Source organism: Convolutriloba macropyga, chromosome 10 (assembly GCF_964194025.1).
Source record: "Convolutriloba macropyga chromosome 10, txConMacr16.3, whole genome shotgun sequence".
Classification (NCBI taxonomy): domain Eukaryota; kingdom Metazoa; phylum Xenacoelomorpha; order Acoela; family Convolutidae; genus Convolutriloba; species Convolutriloba macropyga.
Window position 1 is genome coordinate 37,654,420 of NC_134477.1, and position 24,961 is coordinate 37,679,380.

The 24,961-nt window shown below is 38.6% G+C and overlaps 1 protein-coding gene across 1 annotated transcript in view; it reads left to right on the top strand.

The window, feature by feature from the left end:
* Nucleotides 1–1,584: 1,584 nt before the first annotated feature.
* LOC142348490 (uncharacterized) overlaps nucleotides 1,585–24,961 on the top strand; it is a 40,725-nt gene continuing 17,348 nt past the window's right edge. The window contains exons 1-2 of the mRNA XM_075399866.1: nucleotides 1,585–1,718; nucleotides 3,858–4,029. Coding sequence (XP_075255981.1) covers nucleotides 1,679–1,718; nucleotides 3,858–4,029 — 212 coding nt within the window. The 5' untranslated portion in view covers nucleotides 1,585–1,678. The remainder of the gene's footprint in view (nucleotides 1,719–3,857; nucleotides 4,030–24,961) is intronic.

Here is a 24,961-nt window from a genome sequence, read left to right on the forward strand (position 1 = left end):
GGTTTGACCAAAAGATTTAGTATATAGTGTACACTAACAAAAGTTTTCGTTTGATGCGTGTTAATAATCTTACAGCGGTTTAAGAAAGTGTTCACCCGGACTTGAGTCTCAGAGTATTTCAGCGCTGAACCAGCACACTTTAAGCGTGAAAATTTAATTCAGTTCTGAAACATTGCATCTCCAGAGTTTTTAAGTTTTTTTTATGTGCAGTGCTTCTTCATTTTGATTAATTTGAGGTCATGAAGATAGCCAAGGCTAAACTTATCCTGTACAGTCTGAAAATTTCATACCCCAAAATTAGGTATGAGCAGAGTAATCTCGTACTTTTGTAGCTTATAACTGGTGATTACTATAGTTGTATACACACTATTTATACATAAGCTAGTTTGTAGGCAATTCACAAAGCCCATTTAGCTTAGTGTTACGACTTGCCCCGCAAATTAAATGTTGGAATTACTCACGCGGAGTTCGAAATGCATGTAGATCAAACCTTGTTGGTGGGAGTTATGCTGAGCATATTATTTTTCATGCAGTGAATTTTACTCAAAAATCAAGACTGGCCCGTGTAAATTGGGACATGAACAGAGTACTGACCATACAGAAAAACAGAATTCATCTATACTGATTCAGCGCTGAATTGCTCTGCCACCAACCTCCGGGTATCCATAAGAAAGCTGTTTATCCAAAAAGGTATTATGAATCCAAAATGAAACTGATGTACCCTGGTGAACTTCTACTGGTTAAAGGTTGTTTGTTATTCTCAGTACCCCCTTAAAATAACTTATTCTATATGGACATTTTAACGCTCCTGGGTTTCGATCGCATTCTTCGTTCAGTACGCCACAATGTGAGATTTCAGCGATGGCAGTCTTTTTGTTCCCCATGACAAGGTTAAAAAAAAATGTACATTACGCACAGTCTACCAAATCTTTTGTTTTATTTGTTTAAGAAACACGGTTTTGGAATAGTTCAAAAAAGAACGGGTTGTTTTTTTTGTTTATCACCAGTTCCTTTCACAACTGCTTTCAAGCTGATCGAGGGAAAAATCGGAGTTTTTGTAAAACTGAATCCAGTGATGTTTCTTGTTTCAGAGTTGCTTCCTTGGCTCTACCTTGCAAAAACTATTATAGTTTTGGTTCTTTCCCATCATACACCCTTTTATTAATGGTATTTTAAAGGTGATGAAAGCTGAGTTGTGAGTGTCGTGCGCTTATACGTGCTCTATGCACTCAGCTAGGAGCACTCATACGTTTTTCAGAACTAATTGAAAGGGCCAAACTTTTTGTTCGCGAGTTTTTTCCGTAAAAAAAAAACAAAATATATAAATCAGAAAATACAAATTGAAAACAAACAGGTGCAAAATTGAACTAGAGATCTTAGGTTTTTTTTCGCGTTGTTTTTACCCACCTACGCCTTTAATTGTCTGCAATAGAGGTAGCCGCTCTCTTTCTGTGATGACAAAGAAAAAGAACTATCTGATGGCACAGTTTCTCAGAGGCGTTTTCCTTTTTGATCTAGCGCATATTAGCATCTGGTCGACATTAAAATTTTTATAATTTCTCAAAGACGCAATTTGACTAGTAAAACTCTTAGAAACAATAGAAAATAGTTGAGTTTTTAAGAACAGTTTAACTTCTCAACCAAAATACTCATTTTTTTCATTTGGCGACTGAACAAAATGAAACAACTATACATTGTATTAATCGTCTTGGTTCTAGGTAAGCTTTATATAAAATCTCAGTTTGATTTTTTTTCAACAAACAAATTTGTTGTGCGTTTGTGATTATCATGCAATTTACTCCGGTGTCTCTTATCAAAGTTGCAAAGAATAATTTTACAAAAACTATGAATCATAAGCTAATAGTTAATATGCCTGAAACTCGGCCCTAAATGACCAACTAAAGAAAGCTCTCACAAACGCAACCAAGTGCTTGGAGAATTTTTATGTTAGATTTTTTAAAATTTGAATAACGCAAAGCTAACGTGGCAATAAGCAGTTTCTTAACGGTGCAACCTTAGAAGAATAATTTTTGCAAAGAACGGTTATTGGTGTACCCTAGTCAAACTTCGATGAACATCTGCAACGGCACAAACATTTGTTCGAAGATGTGGCTTTCATGTTCTTTTAATTTCTGCACTGTTTAATTACAATATATACGTTTACTTTTTACGATAATTAGAAAAGTTTCATATTTATTTATGAGGTGTCCGTTACTTTTACTGTATTTTTTTTCAGCACAAAAAGATCGGAAAATAATACAATTAAATGCTTAAAATTAAGCTTAACTTTTCCATGAATTATTCCAGGAATGTTGTATAAAGTTAGCCGAGAGTTCAATTTTTGAAAAAAAGTTACTAACCTAAGAAATAATAAGTCATTTTCAAAATTTCAAGAGTATGAAGAAAACCCCCATTGATGAAAACCTCAAAGGAAATATTTCTCCCCATAAAAACATTGGGTTTCCTCGTGACGAAACGTTTGTTTGTGATTGTTTCAAGGCATGGCCCAGTGCATCGATTTCCGGAAATCTTTTTAAGTTCCCGGAAAGTTTCCCGGCAAGACCCAGGAAAAGCAAGGGAAAGACCCGGAAAACTTACCGGGAAACTTTCCAGTGTTTGTAAGATATGCCAAGATTGAGTAAGATCCTGCAATTACCGGCAGGGTTTCCGGGAACACATGACCGGTCCTTGCCCGCGAGTCGTGGGCAAACGTGCTAAATGCTTAGCTCTTTTACAGTCGAATGGGCTTTTTCCTCGGACTTTTATTGCTGTGAGGGTAAATTTCCTTAAGAATTTTCTTCGAAGCGAATTCTAAGCGCATCTTGTAATTATTAATTTAGAACCATTTTCGCCTGCCAACATCTATTAGGCAAATTTCGCAAAGTTTGGCCATAAAATTTGATCTTTTGCTCATTAGCTTGTTGTTCTGAAAATGGGAATGATTTTTGAAAAAAATACCAATGTTGAGAATTTCGTCGGGTTCAAACATAAAAAACTATCGATTTCGTCGGTTTTATTTCGCCAAAGCCGATCAAACCCTTACGTTTATTTTTCGTCGTTTTGATCAGTTTTGGTTGGTATTCAAACGTAAGAAGCGTCGGTTTTTTTCCGTTTGAAAAGTCTTACAAAACTGACAGTCTTTGTCAGGATCTAAACCTACAACCCCGAAATTCCTTGTCACCATCTGCTCCACTCTACCAGCTCCCATTAAGTTTTCTTGTACGTGTTTTGCATTTAAATCAAATTAAGAGTGACGTTACTGACAAAAACGACGATAATCGATAGTACCTATATAGTAAAACGACGAAATCGACAAAACTAGACAAAAGACGATGCTTTTTGCGTCGATTACATCTCAATTTCTCAACACGGGTATGCAGAACAACGTATAGGTAAACTTGAATTTCATCAGCCTGATTTTGCTGGATCAGACTGAGTCATGGGTTTCGAATTTCACTTTATGTAGTGCAAAAATCTTTTCGTAAATAATTTTGAAAAAATACATTCCCTCATTCATTAATGAACGAAAAGTCAAATTTGTGGAAAATTTGAGTCAAATTTTGCAAAAAATTCCAAATTTGCAAAAATCTGTGAATTCCGCAAAATTTGACCATTTTATATGCCAATACTTAGGAAAAACTGATTAAACTTAATTTGGCCGAACCAGAAAAATTTAAAAAATAATTAGGAATACCTTTTGTGCAGCTTCGCCCGGCATATCTTTAATGGCGAGTAAATGAACTCTAATTATCAAATATTTTTCAATTTCAAAAAAAAATTCAACTAAAAATACCGCGGCAAAAAATTTTCAATCCCCAAGTAGAGAATAACAATCAGGTACCCCAATAATCTTTTAGAGACGACATCGGCGAGCATTTGTCCCCATCGATACAAAAATTCGGACACTTCGAGAGCGCTATCTAAGAGTGGTTTCCCTGCAAATCGATGCTTCAAGGCTCTGAGCGAGAAGTTTGATCAATATTGGGAGATCTTGGAATACTGCAAGTCTCTGGCCATTCAAAACGCAAGGTAAGAACTTCGACAGTTGTACATCCGTTGCTCTCGCTGCTCTTTCTATTCACACGAAGAATAAGATTATATAGGGCTGACAATTTAAAACATTAAGAAGATTGATACAAAAAAACAGATAAACGATGCAACTGGGGTTCGCGAATCGAGATAATTATAGACCAAATCCAGATAAACAATGCAACTGAGGTTCGCGAATCGAGATAATTATAGACCAAATCCAGTGAACGACCCTGCAAGTCGTTCACTGACAGGGTATACAGACAACACGCACTAATTACCAGGTGCATAACAGACCGTATTGATATTGAGCAGCAGCTTCAAAAATCAGAAGACCAAAAAATCCTGAGCCAGACCCTCTGGCAGACTGAAAAGGTCATGGGCCACATTGAAAAGAGTATCAGGACTTTGAGAAAACCAACCTTAGTATATGTCAAAAAATCTATCGAGACGATGAAAACTTCAATTCAATATTCAAACAGAACATAAGCAACATAAGCAACTTCGACCTAAAAACCGTTAAGGCAATCGTCCTCCTTCCTGAGTTTCAAGACAACAGCGCACTGATCATAAACATCAAATCTAATAACATTTTTTGCAGGCCTTTGTCTAAGGTCGATCAATGATACGTCTTTGAAACATAAAAAAAATTAAGCAAAAAAGAGCACAAATTGTTTAGTACGTCAATAGGCACGACGAAAATATGTTAAATGAACTTTTTCCGAGCTCTCTACGTATATTGGAACGTATTTTCTGTGCATTTAAACCTCTCTGAATTTACTTCTCTCATGTAGTTCGCTCATTTACTGGCTGCTCTTTTCTTTACTCAATCCCATCGTCGCGCGATTTCACAGAAAAAACAAGATATTCAACAATCGTCGCTCAATTGCAAGTTAAAAAAAGCTAATGAAGAAGCGTCGTACAATTGCAATGCAAGTGAAAGATACTTTTTCGCTAACAACATTTATTTCGGAAATAGCGCTCATTTACCTTCTAACATCCTCCGGACCAATAGAAGACGTTGGGAGGATCAGTGAAAGCTTAACAAGTGGGTGGACGAGGGATCTGGATGATGTGCGTACGACGGTGGAGCCGGCAACTCTATTGGCAACGTATCGGAATTATTCAATTCGAGCAGTGGAGCAGTAACCCGTCGGGTTAGTCTCTTCAATTACCCAAACCAGATCATCGATCCAGAGGTGCTGCTCGGCAGACATCTGTCATTTAGATTTACGCTTCTGAACGGGTATGTACTCCTTAAGCCAACACGCCCAATATTCATTGGCCTGAAGCTACGTACCTACGTACAAACGTACCACGTACGGTGATCGAACTTGTCGATGCCAACGATCGACGGCAACCTGGTCACTTGGTTAATAAATAAAAGATGATTGCGTGCAACTGGGCATAGTTCGGACGGGTCAGCTCATAGGGGTGTCAACGGACGTGTGTACCATGCATATTCAACCAGGAAAAAGGTGGTGTTCAGAAACTCATCTATGAAGCGACGTGTACTGAGGATTGTGTAAGGCGCTTTCCTAAAGCTGGGGACCAAACTATCCCAGATGGCGGTGGCAGGCAGGGTGGATTGAACATCCACTTAAAGCCCTTATGCGCAAACTCCACGGCAATTTTGAGGGTATTCCGTTTTTCAATTCTTTCACATAGCTCTATGTCCCCTTCAATAAAGTTCGAACCATTGTCTGACGAAAAGAAGGCGTACCCCTACGGAGACGGACCACTCCACTCTTACTACATAGGAACTGGTGTCCATGGACGGAACGACTTCAATATGAACATCACGAGTAGTCAGACAAGTGAAGATAAATCCCCACCTGTTCTCGGTAGTCCGAAAGACGGTGAAGTAGAATGTTCCCAAGTATTCAACTCCGCTGTTGTAAAGGGAGGAGACTGGTAAGCGAGTTTCTCCATTGGGAGGTCTGCTGTGATTGGTTGAATGGTTGCAGCATGGAACTCTCTGCAAAAGAAGCAATTGGATTTGATGGAACGCAATGCGGAACGTAAATTAAGGATAACCTAACGTTCTTGTTTTTTGATCGCAAGAAACCGACTCCATGATGTTGGTTTTTCAAGTGAGAATGCCACAAAAACAGATTTACAAATGTATGAAGGGCATCTATCACGATAGGATGCTTAGTATCTAAGTCAATTTCTACTAGCTGTCGGATTCGACAAGAAGAACGGATGAGACTATGAGCGCAAGGAACGAAGTAAACTGAGCAATGCCGATACTCTTTTTGACAGATTTCTTGTCAAAAAGGTCATTTTTTCGGTAGTTTTGGACTCTCTTTGAACAAAGTATTGGAGATGTATCTCGGCTCCGTTAAACCGAACAGAATCTGTTGTGCCGCCATCTACGGTTTGGTAACTTTCATGAAATCCTAGAAGACGGAGCATGTAAGCAGTGACGAAGTATTTTTTGATAAGCACTAAAATTATCGAACAATATTAGTTGATTTTTTAGTTCTTTAACAGGCTCGGTTGCGGATGCGGCCAAAGATGAGATGAACTCACCATCTTGTTCCTTGGTTACAACGCCGCGCTTAGTGTTATCAACGACTTAACTATTTGGCACGGAAGGGGATTGCCCACTTTTCAAGAAGTGAGGACCCTATCCAGTTACTGGATTGCACAACCTCAGTGGACATACAACGCGTGCTGGCGTCTCGTCGGAGTACTACAATTGGCATAGCGGTTCGATTGATCAACGCTGGCGTAGTCCAAGAATTCACTCACAAAATTTGCGATAAAGATGGGTTGCTTTTGTTTGAGTTAAGGCGCTTCGAGACAATAGTAATTACTGTTCACATAAAAACGCTGTCAATAGTAGCGACCAATGTTTGACATATTTCTTTTTTAAAGCATGCAGTGAGGAGACCGACTTTCGTAACGGCCGTCACCTTCATAGGTGCAACGCGAGCTCTGTTTTTATCTCTCCGGAACTGCAAATTTTCAAAGAAATCCTACAGCACTGAATACGTCTTGTGAGCTATCGCCAAACTAATGGATTGATGGGAGATGTTGGAATGGTCCGGAAAAGTAACCTCTTGGCAGAGTGGTGTCAATGAGCTGTGGCAGCTCAACACGTCATGCAAAAGCCTGTCAACTGCTTCATTGGGTAATTTTTATCCCAACTTTGTCCGTTGACACACCGAATGTCTTTCATGGCTAAACGAGCAACTACAGACTACTACAGAAAACCGTGCGACAAGACCAATTAGGTGGTAGACCCTTGACACAAGACTTAGTACCAAGCGCTGTGTTGAAATCTTTCTGATGTTGCTTTCAGTACCCTTGCTCACTACCAGGGAGTTCTTGTTGTGATTTGAATTGCTCCCAAGCACGTGGATGGATTCCTCCTTGTGAATGATATTGGGCTCAGTACAATGAAGAGACCCATCATTTTCGTCAGCCAGATCTGGCACATTGCTTACAAACTTGGTAAGCTTGAAGCTACCTAAACGGAGAAGAAGTACCAATTCTTTCGACTGTATGAGCGCCCTCTCAGGGAATTCCACCTAATTTAGGTAATGGTCCATGTAGAGATTTTCAAGGACGGATTTGCGGCTTCCGGGTACAGTTCAGCATTATCACGTGCCATGTGCTGTAGTGCATAGTTAGCGCAGATTGATGGGTCCTTTGCCCAAAAAAGTGTGGCGAGTAAACTGATGTGCCAAAGGATTTGATGTGGGGTTCTGCCGCCACAAAAAACGCAAAGATGGCTGATCACCTGGCAACCCTTCCACTTGGAGGCACGTTCCCTCAATGTCAGCTGACAGCTGACACAGAAAATGGATGTTTTCTTAACCGTAGGAGTAAATAGATTAAGTTTTGTAGTAAATCGGCTCCGATGAGTAACGAGTTATTATGAGATGCGCCGTGGAATATGGCTGCCCCAATTAGTAACCTACGGACATTCCCTGGCTTGCTCGGATTCACAACAGGATGGTGCAGTAGATACCACTCACGTTGCGAACAACTTTCTGCATTGTTGAAACCTTTGACACGTACTGGGTAGTCTTTCTCTAGAACCTCGATGATGGTATTTGAAGACTTCTCCCGTTAATGCTGGTTTTTTGTAACCCGCGCTTACAAAGATATTAAATGAACCGGCGCTGAGAAAAATTTGTTGGGCAACTCGAGCTTCAGCCCATAGCATTCCGACATCGTGCATCTTTCCATTATGCACAGTAGTCTTTTCAAGAGTTTCTAGGTTACTTGTATCCGCGGTGGTCCGTGGGTTTTTTGGCTCGAGTGCGCCATACAAATCCACATTGTAATACATTACCTGGCTAGGGATTTCAAAATATTGCACCATGTTAGCTCTGAAATTAGTCGTGACTAAACCTGAAGACGACAGTAAAAGACTGCTTAAAACTCATCCTATTAGCAAGCGCACGGCGAAGAACGAGCATTTCCCGTCGGCAGCAAAGTACTCTAACGGGCCAGTGGCATTATACATATCCTGTTTGAGTCTCATCTCGATGTTCCGACGGAAATATGTAATTGTATCTAGGACTGCTAGGTGCGAGTATGATTCTTGAGGTGCATTAATGTTAATTTTATCGGCTTTTACGTTGAAATTTCCCTCCACCTAAGGGCTCATTTTAAAAGGTATGAAAGCTTGATTGTCGCGTGGTGTTACATTTAGTCCTACCAACTTGGTGTCGTGAACCTCCTCGCTATTTAAACCCTTGATTATTAGGTTTAATGTTGTTCCGTGCAAACCAAGTCTACTGCAAGCGATATCGCAAAAAGAGTTACTGCAAGCGGTATCGCAAAAAACCTTGGCCATGGTATCATTACCCAAAGAGTTCACCAAATGTAATTCGGTCACCTGAATGAGGCCTTTCAAATTACTGACAGATGGCCTTGTAGTGGTCTTACTCAACGACTGCCCCCTAGAAGGTTCATTTTGACCTGCGCCAGCATTATTTTTACTGTTGTTGTTGGTTGAAGGGAACTTCGATGGATAAACCCTCTCTGCTTCATGAAAAACATGTGTTATCGGAGCTGTTGCACATACCTTTTCTACATTTCCTGGGATTTGGGTACTGCCGTAACGTGTGTTTTTCCCTCAAACATGAGAAGGCGTGTGTTTTTCCCACTACATTGGCTCGCTGAGAGGGAGAATTTTTTAAATGCACGACAATCCTAGGTGCGGTGGTTTTCCTGTCAAACAATGTAACGAGCAGAAGATGATGCTGTTGTAGTGGCATCCAGTTTTTTTTTGTTGTGTGTTTTCAGCAAACGCCCAGTAGGCAACCTTGGTCTTGGTTAGTGAGTGGACGTTGTTTTTTGCTTTTACTGATTTTTTTCATCAAGACACGAGCCAAGGCTTTTTGCTTCAAGCAATCGTTGAAGTCGAGGACTGTTGATTTTACCCAATTTTTCTGGACGGTAAAGAGTGACCATGACTCTTCCCTATTTTGCTGAAATGTTTTCACTGCCGTTTTATGCAGGGAGGCACTCTTCAGCGTCATATGAAAGTGACTTAAGGAACAGCAGAGGACTTGAGTCGGTTGCAGAACAGTTTATGATAGTGTCACTATTGTGCAGCTTCAGTGGTGGAAAGGAACTGAATTTGTCGGAATGTGCACTGACAAATGCCTGTGGCTGGACAAACTTACGTTCAAGTGCCCCAAATACATCTTGATACCTTATTCAAGAGTATGCAAACTCAGCGATAGCGGTCTTTGTTTTTCTAGTTACTGCAGTTTTTAAATAATTCAGCTTGACATCATCAGTCAGTGATTTTGACTCTATGGCGCATTTGAAGAGCCGAAACCATTAATGCAACTGCGGGGGGTAAACATTATACTGTGGCAATTTGCACTCGGGCAGTCGATCGTTCTTCATAATAATGATTGCGTCCGCCAATTGTTTTATGAAATTTCCGGAGTCCAACGAAGAAGCCGAAGGTGTGGGATGCCGTGGGCTAATTCAAAACAACGGGTCCGGAACAGTTGCTCCATAGGTGGAAGGAGCGAGTGGAGTGCCAAAGGTTTGCGAGTTACCTGTTGAGAGGTAACGGGATTCGGTTGCATGAAGTCTGATGCAAGCTGTTTTTGGGACCTTGCTGCTGCTTTAACATGAGTGGAGGGGCGGAGTGATGTAGGGCCATGAAGGTCACATAACAAGGCCATTGGTAATTTTGTTAAGTTTACTGACGTACCAACAGGTAGTATGGCATTAACTGGGACTGACGCCTGAAAGCGGCAGACGTTTGAATCCAGCAAAGATGCTCAGGTTGAGGAGTCAGAACTTAGGAATTTGTACCTCTGCTGGTACCTCTGCAGAACTTTGGGGCCGGTGGATAAGTAAAGTACTGCACATAAGCATTTGCGGGAGTAAGTTATATGCGGGCGGAGAGGGTTGTAACTGATTGGCATTGTTTGCCACGGGGGTAATTGACATTTAATAGAAGTGCTTGCGGTGTTTGTGGTAGCGCGGGAGTAAAATGAAATGCGGGTTGAAATTACGGGAATTGTGAGGCCATGTGGTTTTGGACCGAGGATGGAACGGCGGCCGTATTTTTGTGTGCTTGTGGTTGATTGAGTGCTGGCAGAGCATTAGCAAATTCTTTTATTTGTGAAGAACGAAGAGGGCTGTCCACGTTCAACTGTCCCGGCCTGCTCGACTGGCGGTCTAGTTGATCGTCCAACTGCAGACCACCGAAAAGCATGGTAGTCTGAGACAGCTCTCGGGTTTTTTCGGGAGAATAATTGTTTGGGGCGTGCCAAAGTTTCATGATGGTGATGTAGGGCGTAGTGAGGCTGTTGCAGTTTTCGAAAGATGTTAGTTTCAAAAGGTGTTTCATCAAATACAAAAATCCATTTACTGTTCTCTTCCGGCCCACGGATAAAGAGGTTGATATTAGCTTAAACTTGAACCTGTGTATTGAGACTCAAAGGATGGGAGCAAAGATGTTAAGCTGAAGAAGCAAGAAGAGCAGTGGCTTGGTTTGATTGATTGATTGAACCAGAAAATTGCAAATTTGTTTTCTTTGTGACATCTGCCATGTTCCCGCTGGGTAACAAATAGACCCAATCTTCAACAAATTTCTTGCTCTTTACCGTGTATCTTTTTTAGTAAACTGCTCACTCAGTTTACCTGTGCCGGATCCGTCTGCAGATAATTTTGTCACCAATTCTTGTTTTTCAAGGGCTGCAGCCACCCGCTTCCGATGTTGCTACTCAAGCTGCTGAATTTTTTTTCGCATTCGTTTATCAATCTCAATACATGTTTTAAAATGCTTAGCTCTGCCTCGTGTTGTTTTTTCATTTTCCTCTTTTTTAATTATTGACGTTTCCGAGTGACGTTGACACTGGCTTGATCTTTTCGAGGAAGTTGAATGTGAACGTGAGCATGTTTGCTTCTCCGCCGTCTCTTTGTCTCGAACCGAATCAAGGTAACCTAGAACAGGAGCAATAATTCTGTCATGCTTCATAGTTCAGTCTCTAATCGTTGCTCCAGGTTTTTACAGGGGACCTCCGGGTCTACCGTCTTATCCGCAGATCCTGTCCTGCTTTTCCTGCCCCGCTCATCAATAGAATTGTTGAAGTCGCTTTGCATGTTACTGAGCTCAGCCTTGAATTTTGCTTGCGCAGTATAAAATTTCACGAATTCTCCTTGTAATGCTGCCACAATCTTATCAAAACAGGAACCAAAAGTTCAATTTGGTACAAAAAAATTTAACACTTGCAAGGAAACATAACATAGATGAAAGAAAAAGAACCCTAGTATGACTGTCTGCGCAGCAAACCACCAAAGATTAGAACTTTCGTCAGGAAACAATGTTTCCAGCAAAAAAAGAAAAGGCTCGGAATCACAACGCGCCATGAAACGATGACCGGGACAGAAAGGAGAGACGCCGAATGGGGAATGCAGGACTCAGCGTGCAACGGGATGTAAGGATGGGAAACGTCGGTAATCTATGCACAACGGGGTAAGAAAAGAAACGAACTCAATGCGAATGCAAGGGGCGCACAACGCGGCGTGAATACGAAGAGGATGGGACTGAATTGTTGGGCGAACAGCGGACAACAAAATGGGATACGGACAGGACGTCTGGCGAACAGTTCAAGTCAGAGTAGGAAACGGTGCGGACGGAACAGAAACTTCAATTGAGTGGTGCGCGATGAAATGGGAAACCGGGATAGAAAGAACGCGTAGTGATGAGAAAACGAGCAAGGAGGCAGGTCAACTATGCTAGCAGACCACTACCACAAACTCCACCAAACAAAACAGCTGTAATCTCAGAATAAACTCAAGTCACACCTCATAAAGGAGAGAAGCAATTGCCAGACAAACTAGCATAACTCATTATGGGGCTCAATCAACCAATATCAAAACAAAGTAGTATTCTAAAGATGTCGAGAAGCTGAGGAAACTTTCTAGTCGTAACTTAAATTACAAACTAGAAACAAACTAGCGAACATCACACCCAGTCAAAAAACAGCAAGCTAACAATGATTATACAAGCAATTTTTATTACTATGTGTATGATGAGTAGAGCACTACGCTTGAGTTGAGCCCAAAATATCAGGAGTTTCCTCTCTAGGGCAATTCAGTACGGATTATATACGCTCCTGATGCCTCCGCGGCTCTGTAATAGGCTCAGATGGGTTTAGCGGGATATTATTGCTTCTGCAGTGACGCGCTAGTGAAATTTTCACCACATCGTGCCAAATAACTAGCCTCTTTTTCTCACAAAAGAAGTTACTCAGCTGGAACTGTGCTGTTTTTTTGTTTTCAAAGCGGTAAGGTTGAGGCTTAAACCCGGTAAATCCGGTTGAAGCTGAAAAGTTATGTTTATAACGATTTTGCGTTACTTGAGGCGCTCTCATGATGGCGTGATGAGGTCATCTTGCAGTGAGAGTGAACAATTTTTTTCCAGTAAACTATTGATTGAAACTCGCTTAAAACTCAAACTTTATTGTCAGGTATTCAGTATCAGATTTTGTTTTCCAAATTATGCTAATATGATGTAGCTAAATACAAATTTATGCAATAAAGTGTGTTTACAAGTGTGTTTGTGTGTTTGCATGTTAATGTGTATATTGTTGTTTATTTGTGTGTATATGTGTTCATGTGTGAGCGTTTGAGTGTGTTTGTTTGTGTGTGTTTGTGTGTATGTGTGTTTGTTTGCGTGTGTTTCTCTGTGTGAATGTGTGTATGAGTGTATCTTTGTACGTGTACGTGCCAGTTTGTGTTTACGTGTGTGAATGTTTGTGTGTGTGCTTGAATGTGTGTGTTTATGTGTGTTTGTGTGTGTGTGTTTGTGTGTGTGTGTGTGTTTGTGTTTGCGTTTGTATTTGTATATGTGTGTCTATGTGCGTGTGTATGTTTATTTGTTTGTTCGTTTATGTGAGTCTGTGTGTTTCTATGTGAGTTTGTATGTGTATGCGTCAGTTTTTGTTTATATAGTTGGGTGTTTGTTTGTATGTTTGAATGTGTGTGTGTGTGTTTGTCTTTTTGTGTTTGTATGTGTGTATGAGTGTTTTTGTTTGTATGTGCGTTTTTGTGTTTATGTGTGCATGTTTTTCTGCATGTGTCATTATGTTTTTTTATGTATGAGTGTCATTATATGTGTTTGTTAGTTTTTCTGTGTGTATGCGTGTTTATGTACGTGGTTATTTGTTTGTGTTTGTTTCAGTTTGTGTGTGTGTTTTAGCGAGTTTTATGTTTGTGTGTGTGCGCTCGTGCGTGTTTGCGTGTTAGTGTATGTGTTCGTGTATGTGTGTGTTCGTGCGTTTGAGTGTGTGTTTGTGTGTTTCTTTATATTTGTATGTGTGTGTTTGTTTGATTTGTTTTATTTGTGTTTGTGTGTGTTCGTGTGCATTTTTGTTTGTGTTTGTGTATGTGTTTTAGTGTGTTTATATGTGTGTTTGTGTGTGTATTTTGTTATATCTGGTTATTTGTGCGTGTGTGTTTGGATGTGTATATGTCAGTTTTTGTTTTTGTGTGTGGGGTTTGTGTGTGTATGTGTCCGCATGCTTGAGTGTTTGTGTTTATGTGTGTTTGTGTGTATGTGTGTATGTGAGTTTGTGTATGTGCGTTTGTGTGTGTGTTTTCGTAGGTCTGTGTATCTGTGTGGTGACCCCAATGATTATACAAGCAACAGCGAAAAACCTGCCATTTGGTATTGTTATAGCCACTCAACAAACCAGCCGTCATCCCAGAACATCCCAGAAGTCACACTCTAGAACGCAACATGATTAAACAATCAACCAAACATCAAACTAGCAGTAAAAATCTACTATAAAAAATCTACATACTAAATCAAACAACACAATAACGGTGAATAGAATAGTTCACAGCAAATGCGGAAATAAGAAAAAACGGAAACGGAAAAAAACAAACCAGAGGACCTGCAGAGAACGAACGGTGGTGGTTAATGCAGAAACTTGAGTGGGGAGAGCGAAACTTTGAGTAAAGCGCTATTCAAGAGAACCATCCACAAGCAATCCCGTACAAAGTTAATAAACTGAGTCACACCGCCAGTGAGCGGGTGGACTCCAACAGCAACGCAAAACCAGGACACATTCATGTTACTAAAGTTTTCAGTAATTAGGGCCTCCTGGAAGGCACGGTGGTTGCCAAGCAATTTCCGACAACGCTTAGAGATTTTTTTGTCGGTAGCGTGTGGTTTGTTATTGGAGGTTTTATCCGAGCTAACACTATAGTTACGGTCTGCAAAGCACGCGCAGGTTTCTGGTGTATTGTTCTAAAATCTATAATTAAACTATGATCCTGTTGTTTACGTCTGCACACATTTTTTTTTACTATGTGTATTATGAGTAGAGCACTACGCTTGAGTTGAGCCCAAAATATCAGGAGTTTCCTCTCTAGGGCAATTCAGTACGGATTATATAAGCTCCTGAAGCCTCCGGGGCTCTGTAATAGGCTCAGATGGGTTTAGCGGGATATTATTGCTTCTGCGGTGACGCGCTAGTGAAATTTTTACCACATCGTGTCAAATAACCAGCCTCTTTTTCTCACAAAATAAGTTACTCAGCTGGAACTGTGCTGTTTTTTTGTTTTCAAAGCGGTAAGGTTGAGGCTTAAACCTGGTAAATCCGGTTGAAGCTGAAAAATTATGTTTATAACGATTTTGCGTTAATTGAGGCGCACTCATGATGGCGTGATGAGGTCATCTTGCAGTGAGAGTGAACATTTTTTTTCCAGTAAACTTTTGATTGAAACTCGCTTAAAACTCAAACTTTATCGTCAGGTATTCAGTATCAGATTTTGTTTTCCAAATTATGCTAATATGATGTAGCTAAACACAAATTTATGCAATAAAGTGTGTTTACGTGTGTGTTTGTGTGTTTGCGTGTTAATGTGTATATTTTTGTTTATTTGTGCGTATATGTGTTCATGTGTGTGCGTTTGAGTGTGTTTGTTTGTGTGTGTTTGTGTGTATGTGTTTTTGTTTGCGTGTGTTTCTCTGTGTGAATGTGTGTATGAGGGTATCTTTGTACGTGTACGTGCCAGTTTGTGTTTACGTGTGTGGGTGTTTGTGTGTGTGCTTGAATGTGTGTGTTTATGGGTGTTTGTGTGTGTGTGTGTGTGTGTTTGTGTGTGTGTGTTTGTGTTTGCGTTTGTATTTGTATATGTGTGGCTATGTGCGTGTGTATGTTTAATTGTGTGTTCGTTTATGTGAGTCTGAGTGTTTCTATGTGAGTTTGTATGTGTATGCGTCAGTTTTTGTTTATATAGTTGGGTGATTGTTTGTATGTTTGATTGTGTGTGTGTGTGTTTGTCTTTTTGTGTTTGTATGTGTTTATGAGTGTTTCTGTGTGTATGTGCGTTTTTGTGTTTATATGTGCATGTTTTTCTGCATGTGTGTTTATGTATGAGTGTCATTATATGAGTTTGTTAGTGTTTCTGTGTGTATGCGTGTTTATGTACGTATTTGTTTATTTGTATTTGTTTCAGTTTGTGTGTGTGTTTTAGTGAGTTTTGTGTTTGTATGTTTGCGCTCGTGTGTGTTTGTGTGTTAGTGTATGTGTTCGTGTAACTGTTTGTTCGTGCGTTTGAGTGTGTGTTTGAATATTTCTTTATATTTGTATGTGTGTGTTTGTTTGATTGATTTTATTTGTGTTTGTGTGTGTTCGTGTGCATTTTTGTTTGTGTTTGTGTATGTGTTTAAGTGTGTTTATATGTGTGTTTGTGTATTTGCGTATGTATGGGTATATTTCTGTTTGTGTGTGTGTGTGTGTCTGCCTGTCTGAAAGTGTATGTGTGTGAATATGTGTTTTTGTGTGCATATGCATCTTTGTGTTTATATGTGTATGCTTTTGTGCTTGATTGTCTGTATATGTATTTGTTTGTATTCGTTTGTGTGTGTGTTTAAGTGTGTGTATATGTGTGTGTTTGAGTGAGCTTTTGTGTTTGTTTGTGTGTGTTTTAGTGTATGTGTTCTTTTAAGTGTTTGAGTATGCGTGTATGAGTGTGTATGTTTGATTTTGCGTATGTCTGCATGTGTGTTTGCTTGTGTTTGTGTATGTGTGTTTATGTGTGTGCGTGAGTGTGCATGTTTTTGTTTATATGTATTTGTGTTTAAGTGTGTGTGTGTGTATGCGTTTACATCTGTTTGTATGTGTATTTGTGTGTTTAAGTGCGTGTGCTTCTTTGAGTGTGTGTTTTTGTGTGTTTGTGTGTGTATGTGTGTACATGTGTTTATATGTGGTGTGTATGTGCTTTGTGTGTGTATGTGTGTTTGCATCTGTATGCATCAGTCTGTGTTTATGTGTGTGGGTGTTTGTGCGTGATGTGTGTCTGTTTGAGTTTGTGTGTTTATGCGTGTTTTTGCGTGTTTATAAGTATGTTTGCGTATGTGTGTTTGTGTGTTTGTGTGCTTGTGTGTATCTTTGTAAGTGTGTCAGCGTGTTTATGTGTTTTTGTTTGTGGATTTGAGTGTGCATGTGTTTAGTGTGTTTATGTGTGTATGTGTGTTTGATACTTATATGTTTGTTTGAGTGTGTATGCGTGTTTTCGAGTGTGTTTGTGTGTGCATGTTTATTATGTGAGTTTATGTGCGTTTGAGTGTTTGCGTGTTTGTCTGTGTATGTGTGGTTGCGTATATGTTAGTATCTGTGTTTGTGTGTTTATGTGTACATGTGTTTGTTTTAGTTTTTGTGTGTGTTTTTGTTGTGTTGTGTGTTTGCGTGTGTCTGTGGGTTTTGCGTGGTTTTGTGTGTGTTTGGGTATGTATGTGTGTACATGTGTATATATGTGGTGTGTATGTGCTTTTTGTGTGTGTGTGTGTGCGTTTGTATCTGTATGTATCAATTTGTATTTGCGTGTGGGTGTTTGTGCGTGTTGTGTCTGTGCTTGAGTTTGTGTGTTCATGCGTGTTTTTGCGTGTTTATGTGTATGTTGTTTGTGTATGTGTGTTTGTGTGTGTCTGTGTGTGTGTGCTTGTGTGTATCTTTGTAAGTAAGTAAGCGTGTTTATGTGTTTTTGTTTGTGTGTTTGCGTGTGTCTGTGGGTTTTGGGTGGCTTTGTGTGTGTTTGGGTGTGTATGTCTGTATGTGTGTTTGTGTGCGCGTGTAGGTTTGAGTGTGTGTATTTGTGTGTTTGGGTGTTTCTGTGTATAATTGTGTTTTTGAGTGTGTGTGTTCATGTGTTTGTGTGTTTGTCTTTGTGTCTATGTGTGGGTGTTTGTCTGTTTGTGTGTTTGTGTTTGTATTATGTGAGTTTGTGTATGTGTGTGTGTTTTTGTGTGTGTGTGTGTGTTTGAGTGCGTGTGTTTATGTGTTTTTGTTTGTGTAAATGTGGATAAGTGTTTTTGTGTTTTTGAGTGTGTGTATGTGTGTATGTGTGTTTGTGTTTGAGTGTGTTTATGTGTGCATGTGTGTTTGTTTGTGTTTGTGTATGTGTGTTTATATGTGCGTGTTTATGTGTGTAAATGTCTGTTTATTTTTGTGTGTTTATGTCTGTGTGTGTGTTTGTGTGTGTATGTGTTTACATCTGTTTATATGTGTGTGCGTTTGTGTGCGTGTGTTTGTTAGATTGTGCGTATGTGCGTGTGTGTTTATTTGTGTTTTTGTGTGTTTGTGTGTTTTTGTGTGTTTTTGTTTGTATGCAAATATGTGTGTTTATAAATGTTTATGTGTGTTTTTGTATTCGTGTGTGTTTGAGTGTGTGAATGCGTGTTTGTATGTGTATGTATCAATTTTTTTATGTGTGTGGGTGTTGTTGTGTTTGAGTTTGCGTGTTTATGCGTGTTTGTTTGTATATACGTGTTTTTTTTGTGTGTTTGCGTGTGTATATAGAAATTTGTGTATTTGTTTGTGTTTTTGATATTTGTATGTATGTTTGATTGTCTATTTGTGTTGGTATTTGTGTTTTTGTTTGTTTGGTTCTGTATTTGTGTGTGTTTTTTGTGAGTTTATATGTGTTTGTCGTTGTATGTGTGTTTTTATGCATATATGTCAGTTTGGGTTTAGGTGTGTGAGTGTTTGTGTGTGTTTGCATGTATATGTGTATATCTGTGTCTATGTGCGTCTGTGTGTTTACGTTTATGTGTCTTTGTGTGTGTGTGTGTTTATGTGTGTGTGTGTGTTTGTGTGTCTTTGAGTGTTTGTATGTGTGTTTATATGTGCATATGTGAGTTTGTGTTTTTGTGTTTGGGTGTTTGTGTGTGTGTGTCTGTTTGAGAATGTGTTTTTTGTCTGTTTGTGTGTGTATGTGGGTATATTTGTTTTTTTTGTGTATGTTCGTTTTTGTGTTTATGTGTGTAAGCTTTTGTGCTTGAGTGTCTCTATATGGGTTTGTGAGTGTTTGTGTGTGTTTATATGTTTTTGTGTGCGTGTATGTTTGTTTTTACTTTTAAGTGTGTGTGTGTGTCTTTCTTGTGTTTATATGTGTATGCTTTTGTGCTTGATTGTCTGTATATGTATTTGTTTGTTTTCGTTTGTGTGTGCGTTTAAGTGTGTGTTTATGTGTGTGTTTGAGTGAGTTTTTGTGTTTGTTTGGGTGTGTTTTAGTGTATGTGTTCGTTTAAGTGTTTGAGTATGCGTGAATGAGTGTGTATGCTTGATTTTGCGTATGTCTGCATGTGTGTTTGCTTTTGTTTGTGTATGTGTGTTTATGTGTGTGCGTGTGTGTGCATGTTTTTGTTTATATGTATTTGTGTTCAAGTGTGTTTGTGTATGCGTTTACATCTGTTTGTATGTGTATATGTGTTTTTAAGTTCGTGTGCTTCTTTGAGTGTTTGTTTTTGTGTGTTTGTATCTGTATGTATCAATTTGTGTTTATGTGTGTGGTTGTTGATGTGTGCTGTATGTGTGTTTGAGTTTGCGCGTTTATGCGTGTTTTTGTGTGTTTATGTGTATGTTTGTGTATGTGTGTTTGTGTGTGTGTGTGCTTGTGTGTATTTTTGTAAGTGTGTAAGCGTGTTTATGTGTTTTTTTTGTGTGTTTGAGTGTGTATGTGTATAAGTGTGTTTATGTGTGTATGTGTGTTTGATATTTGTATGTTTGTTTGAGTGTGTATGCGTGTTTTTGAGTGTGTTTGTGTGTGCGTGTTTATTATGTGAGTTGATATGCGTTTGAGTGTTTGCTTGTTTGTCTGTGTATTTGTGGTTGCGTATATGTTAGTATCTGTGTTTGAGTGTGTATGTGTGCATGTGTGTTTGTTTTAGTTTTTGTGGGTACTTTGTAGTGTTGTGTGCTTGTGTGTATCTTTGTAAGTATGTAAGCGTGTTTATGTGTTTTTGTTTGTGTGTTTGCGTGTGTCTGTGGGTTTTGCGTGGCTTTGTGTGTGTTTGGGTGTGTATTTCTGTATGTGTGTTTGTGTGTGCGTGTATGTTTGAGTGTGTGTATTTGTGTGTTTGCGTGTTTCTGTGTATAATTGTGTTTATGAGTGTGTGTGTTTATGTGTTTGTGTGTTGATCTTTGTGTCTGTGTATGGGTATTTGTCCGTTTGTGTGTTTGTGTTTGGATTATGTGAGTTTATGTGAGTTTGTGTGTTTGTGTGTGTTTGTGTGTGTGTTTGAGTGCGTGTGTTTATGTGTTTTTGTTTGTGTAAATATGGATAAGTGTTTGTGTGTGTTTGAGTGTGTGTATGTGTGTATGTGTGTTTGTGTTTGAGTGTGTTTATGTGTGCATGCGTGTTTGTTTGTGTTTGTGTATATGTGCTTGTATCTGCGTGTTTATGTGTGTAAATTTCTGTTTATATTTGTGTATTTTTGTCTGTGTGTGTGTTTGTGTGTGTATGTGTTTACATCTGTTTATATGTGTGTGTGTGTTTGTTAGAGTGTGTGTATGTGCGTGTGTGTTTATTTGTGTTTTTGTGTGTTTGTGAGTGTTTTTTTTGTGTTTTTGTTTGTATGCAAATATATGTGTATATAAGTGTTTATGCGTGTTGTTGTGTTCGTGTGTGTTTGGGTGTGTGAATGCGTGTTTGTATGTGTATGTACCAATTTTTTTCATGTGTGTGGGTGTTGGTGTGTTTGATTTTGCGTGTTTATGCGTGTTTGTTTGTATATATGTGTATGTGTGTTTGTGTATGTGTGTTTGTGTGTCTGTGTTTGTGTTTACATTTGTACGTGTGCATGCGTGTTTATGGGTTTTTTGTGCGTTTGCGTGTTTATAAGAATATGTGTAAGTTTGTTTGTGTTTTTCATATTTGCATGTTTGTTTGATTGTGTATTTGTGTTCGTATTTGTGTGTTTGTTTGTTTGGTTGCGTATTTGTGTGTGGTTTTTGTGTATATTTTTTTTTGTGTATGTTCTTTTTTGTGTTTATGTTTGTAAGTTTTTGTGCTTGAGTGTCTGCATATGGGTTTGTGAGTGTTTGTGTGTGTTTATATGTGTTTCTGTGCGTGTGTGTTTGTTTTTACTTTTGTGTGTGTGTGTGTGTCTTTTTTGTGTGTATGTGTGTGTGTTTGAGTGAGTTTTTGTGTTAGTTGCATGTTTGTGTGTTTTATTGTGTGTGTTTATGTGTATGGGTGTTTGTGTATGTGTTTGAGAGTGTGTTTTTTGTCTGTTTGTGTGTGTATGTGTGTATAATTTTTTCGTGTATGCTCGTTTTTGTGTTTATGTGTGTAACCTTTTGTGCTTGAGTGTCTGTATGTGGGTTTGCGAGTGTTTTTGTGTGTTTATATGTGTTTCAGTGCGTGTGTGTTTGCTTTTATTTTGTGTGTGTGTGTCTTTTTTGTGTTTATATGTGTATGCTTTTGTGCTTGATTGTCTGTATATGTATTTGTTTGTATTCGTGTGTGTGTGTGTTTAAGTGTGTGTATATGTGTGTGTTTGAGTGTTTTCTTGTGTATGTGTATATTTCTGTTTATGTGTGTGTGTGTGCGTTTATGTATATGTGTAGATGTTTATATGTGTTTATATATGTGTCTGTGATTGTGTGTTTTTGTTTGTTTGGGTTTGTGTATGTGTGTTTGTACGTGTGTTTGTCAGTTTGTGTTAACGTGTGTGGGGTTTGTATGCGTGTGCTTGAGTGTGTGTGTTTATATGTGTTTGTGTGTATATGTGTATATGTGTTTGTGTATGTGTTTATGCGTTTGTGTGTGTGCGTGTGTGTTTGTGTAGGTCTGTGTATATGTGTGGTAATGTGCGTGTGTGTGCTTATGTGTGCGTTTGTGCTTATCTGTGTGTGTTTGTGTTACTAATTTGTAAGTGTATGTGTGTTTGTGTATTTGTGTTTGAGTGTGTGTGTTTATAGGTGTTTGTGCATGTGTGTATTTGTTTGTGTGTGTGTGTGTGTGTTTTTATGTGTGCGTGTGTGTGTGTTTGTGTGCGTTTGAATGTATGTGTGTGTATGTGTTTATAACTGTATATGTGTGTTTTTGTGTTCGTGTTTGTTTGAGTGTGTGAATGCGTGTTTGTAAGTGTATGTATCAGTTTGTGTTTATGTGCTTGGGTGTTTGTGTGTGTTTGAGTTTGCGTGTTTATGCGTGTTTGTGTGTATCTTTGTAAGTGTGTATGCGTGTTCATGTGTTTTTGTTTGTATGTTTGAGTGTTTATATGTATATGTGTGTTTATGTTTGTGTTTTGATATTTGTATGTTTGTTTGATTGTGTATGTGTGTGGGTTTTTTTTGGGTTTGTTTGATTGGTTACGTGTATTTTGTGAGCTTATATGTGTCTTTCGGTGTATCTGTGTTTGTATGTGTATATGTCAGTTTATGTTTATGTTTGTGGGATTTGTGTGTGTGTGTGTGGTTGACTGTGTGTGTTTTTGTGTTTTTGGTGTGTATGTGTGTATGTTTGTTTGTGTGTGTATGTGAGTGTGTGGGTTTGCGTGCGTATGTGTATGTGTGCTTATTTATGTGTTTGTGCCTATCTGCATGTGTGTTTGTACTTTTGTATGCGTATGTGTCAGTTTGTGTTGATGTGTGTTTGTGTGTTTGGGTGTGTGTGTGTGGGTTGTGTTTATGTGGGTTTTTGTATGTATGTCTGTAGGTGTGTGCGTGTGTGTGTTTTGTGAGTGTGTTTGCGTGTATATGTATACATCTGTGTCTCTGTGCGTGTTTTTGTTTATGTGTGTGTGTGTTTATATGTGTGTGTGTGTGTTTGTGTGTGTTTGTGTGTGTGTTTGTGTGTATCTTTGTGAGTGTTTATTCGTTTTTATGTGTTTTGTTTATGTATTTGTATATGTATGTTTTTTTGAGTTTTTGATATTTGTATGTTTGTTTGCTTGAGTATGTGTGTAGTTTTTTTTGTTTTTATTTGTTTGGTTGCGTAATTATGTGAGTGTATTTTGTGAGTTTATGTGTGTTTGTCGGTGTATCTGTGTTTGTAAGTGTATATATCAGTTTATGTTTATGTATGTGGGGTTTTTGTGTGTGTGTGTGCGCTTGAGTGTGTGTGTTTATGTGTGTCTGTGTGTTTGTGCGTGTGTTTGTGTGTGCGGCTTTGCGTGTGTATGTGTTTGTGTGCTTATGTGTGTGTGTGTGCTTATCTATGTGTGTGTTTTTTATGTTTGTATGCGTATGCGTCAGTTTGTGTTGGTGTGTGTGTGTGCTTGAATGTCTCTGTGTGTGTGTTTATGTGTGTTTTTGTGTTTGTATGTTTGTGTGTGTGTGTGTTGGTGTGTGTGTGTGTGTGTTTGAGAGTGTTTTTTGTCTGTTTGTGTGTGTATGTGTGTAAAATTGTTGTTGTGTGTGTGCATTTTTGTGTTTTTGTGTGTAATTTTTGTGCTTGAATGTCTGTGTATGTGTTTTTGAGTGTTACTGTGTGTATATATACGTGTTTCAGTGCGTGTGTGTTTGTTTGTATTTGTTTGTTTGTGTGTTTTATTGTGCGTATGTGTGTGCGTAATTGAGTGAGTTTTTGTGTTTGTTTGCGTGCGTATGAGTGTTTGTTTGTATTTGTGTGTGTGTATTTATATATAAGTTTGTTTATGTATGTGTTTTTGCTTGTTTGCGTGTGTATGTGTGTATCTGTGTTTATGTGCGTTTGTGTTTCTGTATGTGAGTGTATATGTGTTTGTTTATGTGTGTTTGTGTGTGTGTTTGGGTGTATCTTTGTAAGTGTTTATTCGTGTTTATTTTTTTTGTGTGTTTGCGGATGTATATTTAAATGTGTCTTTATGTTTGTGTTTTTGATTTTTGTATGTTTGTTTGCTTATGTATGTGTGTTGTTTTTGTGTGATTGTTTGTTTGGTTGCGTAATTATGTGAGCGTATTTTCTAATTTTATGTATGTCTGTCGGTGTATCTGTGTTTGTAAGTGTATATATCAGTTTATGTTTATGTATGTTGGCTTTGTGTGTGTGCGCGCGCTTGAGTGTGTGTGTTTATGTGTGTTTGTGTGTATGTGTGTATTTGTGTGTGTGTGTTTTTATATTTGTATGCGTATGTGTCAGTTTGTGTTGGTGTGTGTTTGTGCTAGAATGTGTGTGTGTGTTTATGTGTATTTTTGTGTGTATGTGTGTTTGTGTGTGTGTGCGTGTGTGTGTATGTGTGTTTATATGTGTAGATGTCAGTTTGTGTTTATACATGTGTGTGTTTGTGTGTGTATGTGTGTATAATTGTTTTTTGTGTGTGTGAGTGCGTTTTTGTGTTTATGTAAGTAAGTTTTGGAGCTTGAGTGTCTTAATATGTGTTTTTGAGTGTTTGTGTTTGTATATATGTGTTTCTGTGCGCATGTGCTTGTTTGTATTTGTTTTTTTGCGTGTTTTACTGTGTTTATGTGTGTGTGTTTGAGTGAGTTTTTTTGTTTGTGTGTTCGTTTGAGTGTGCATGTTTTTGTTTATATGTATGTGTGTTTAGGTATGAGTGTTTGTATGTGAATGTGTTTATATCTGTTTATATCTGTGTATGTGTGTTTGTGTGTGTGTGCTTGTGTGTGTGTTTGGGTGTATCTTTGTAAGTGTTTATTCGTGTTTATTTGTTTTTGTTTGTGTGTTTGCGGATGTATATTTATATGTGTGTTTATGTTTGTGTTTTTGATTTTTGTATGTTTGTTTGCTTATGTATGTGTGTTGTTTTTGTGTGATTGTTTGTTTGCTTGCGTAATTATGTGAGTGTATTTTCTAATTTTATGTATGTCTGTCGGTGTATCTGTGTTTGTAAGTGTATATATCAGTTTATGTTTATGTATGTTGGGTTTGTGTGTGAGTGGGCACGCGCTTGAGTGTGTGTGTTTATGTGTGTTTGTGAGTATGTGTGTATTTGTGTGTGTGTGTTTTTAAATTTGTATGCGTATGTGTCAGTTTGTGTTGGTGTGTGTTTGCGCTAGAATGTGTGTGTGTGTGTGTGCGTGTGTTTATGTGTATTTTTGTGTGTATGTGTGTTTGTAAGTGTGTGCGTGTGTGTGTTTATGTGTGTATGTGTGTTTATATGTGTAGATGTCAGTTTGTGTTTATACGTGTGTGTGTTTGTGTGTGTATGTGTGTATAATTGTTTTTCGTGTGTGTGAGTGCGTTTTTGTGTTTATGTAAG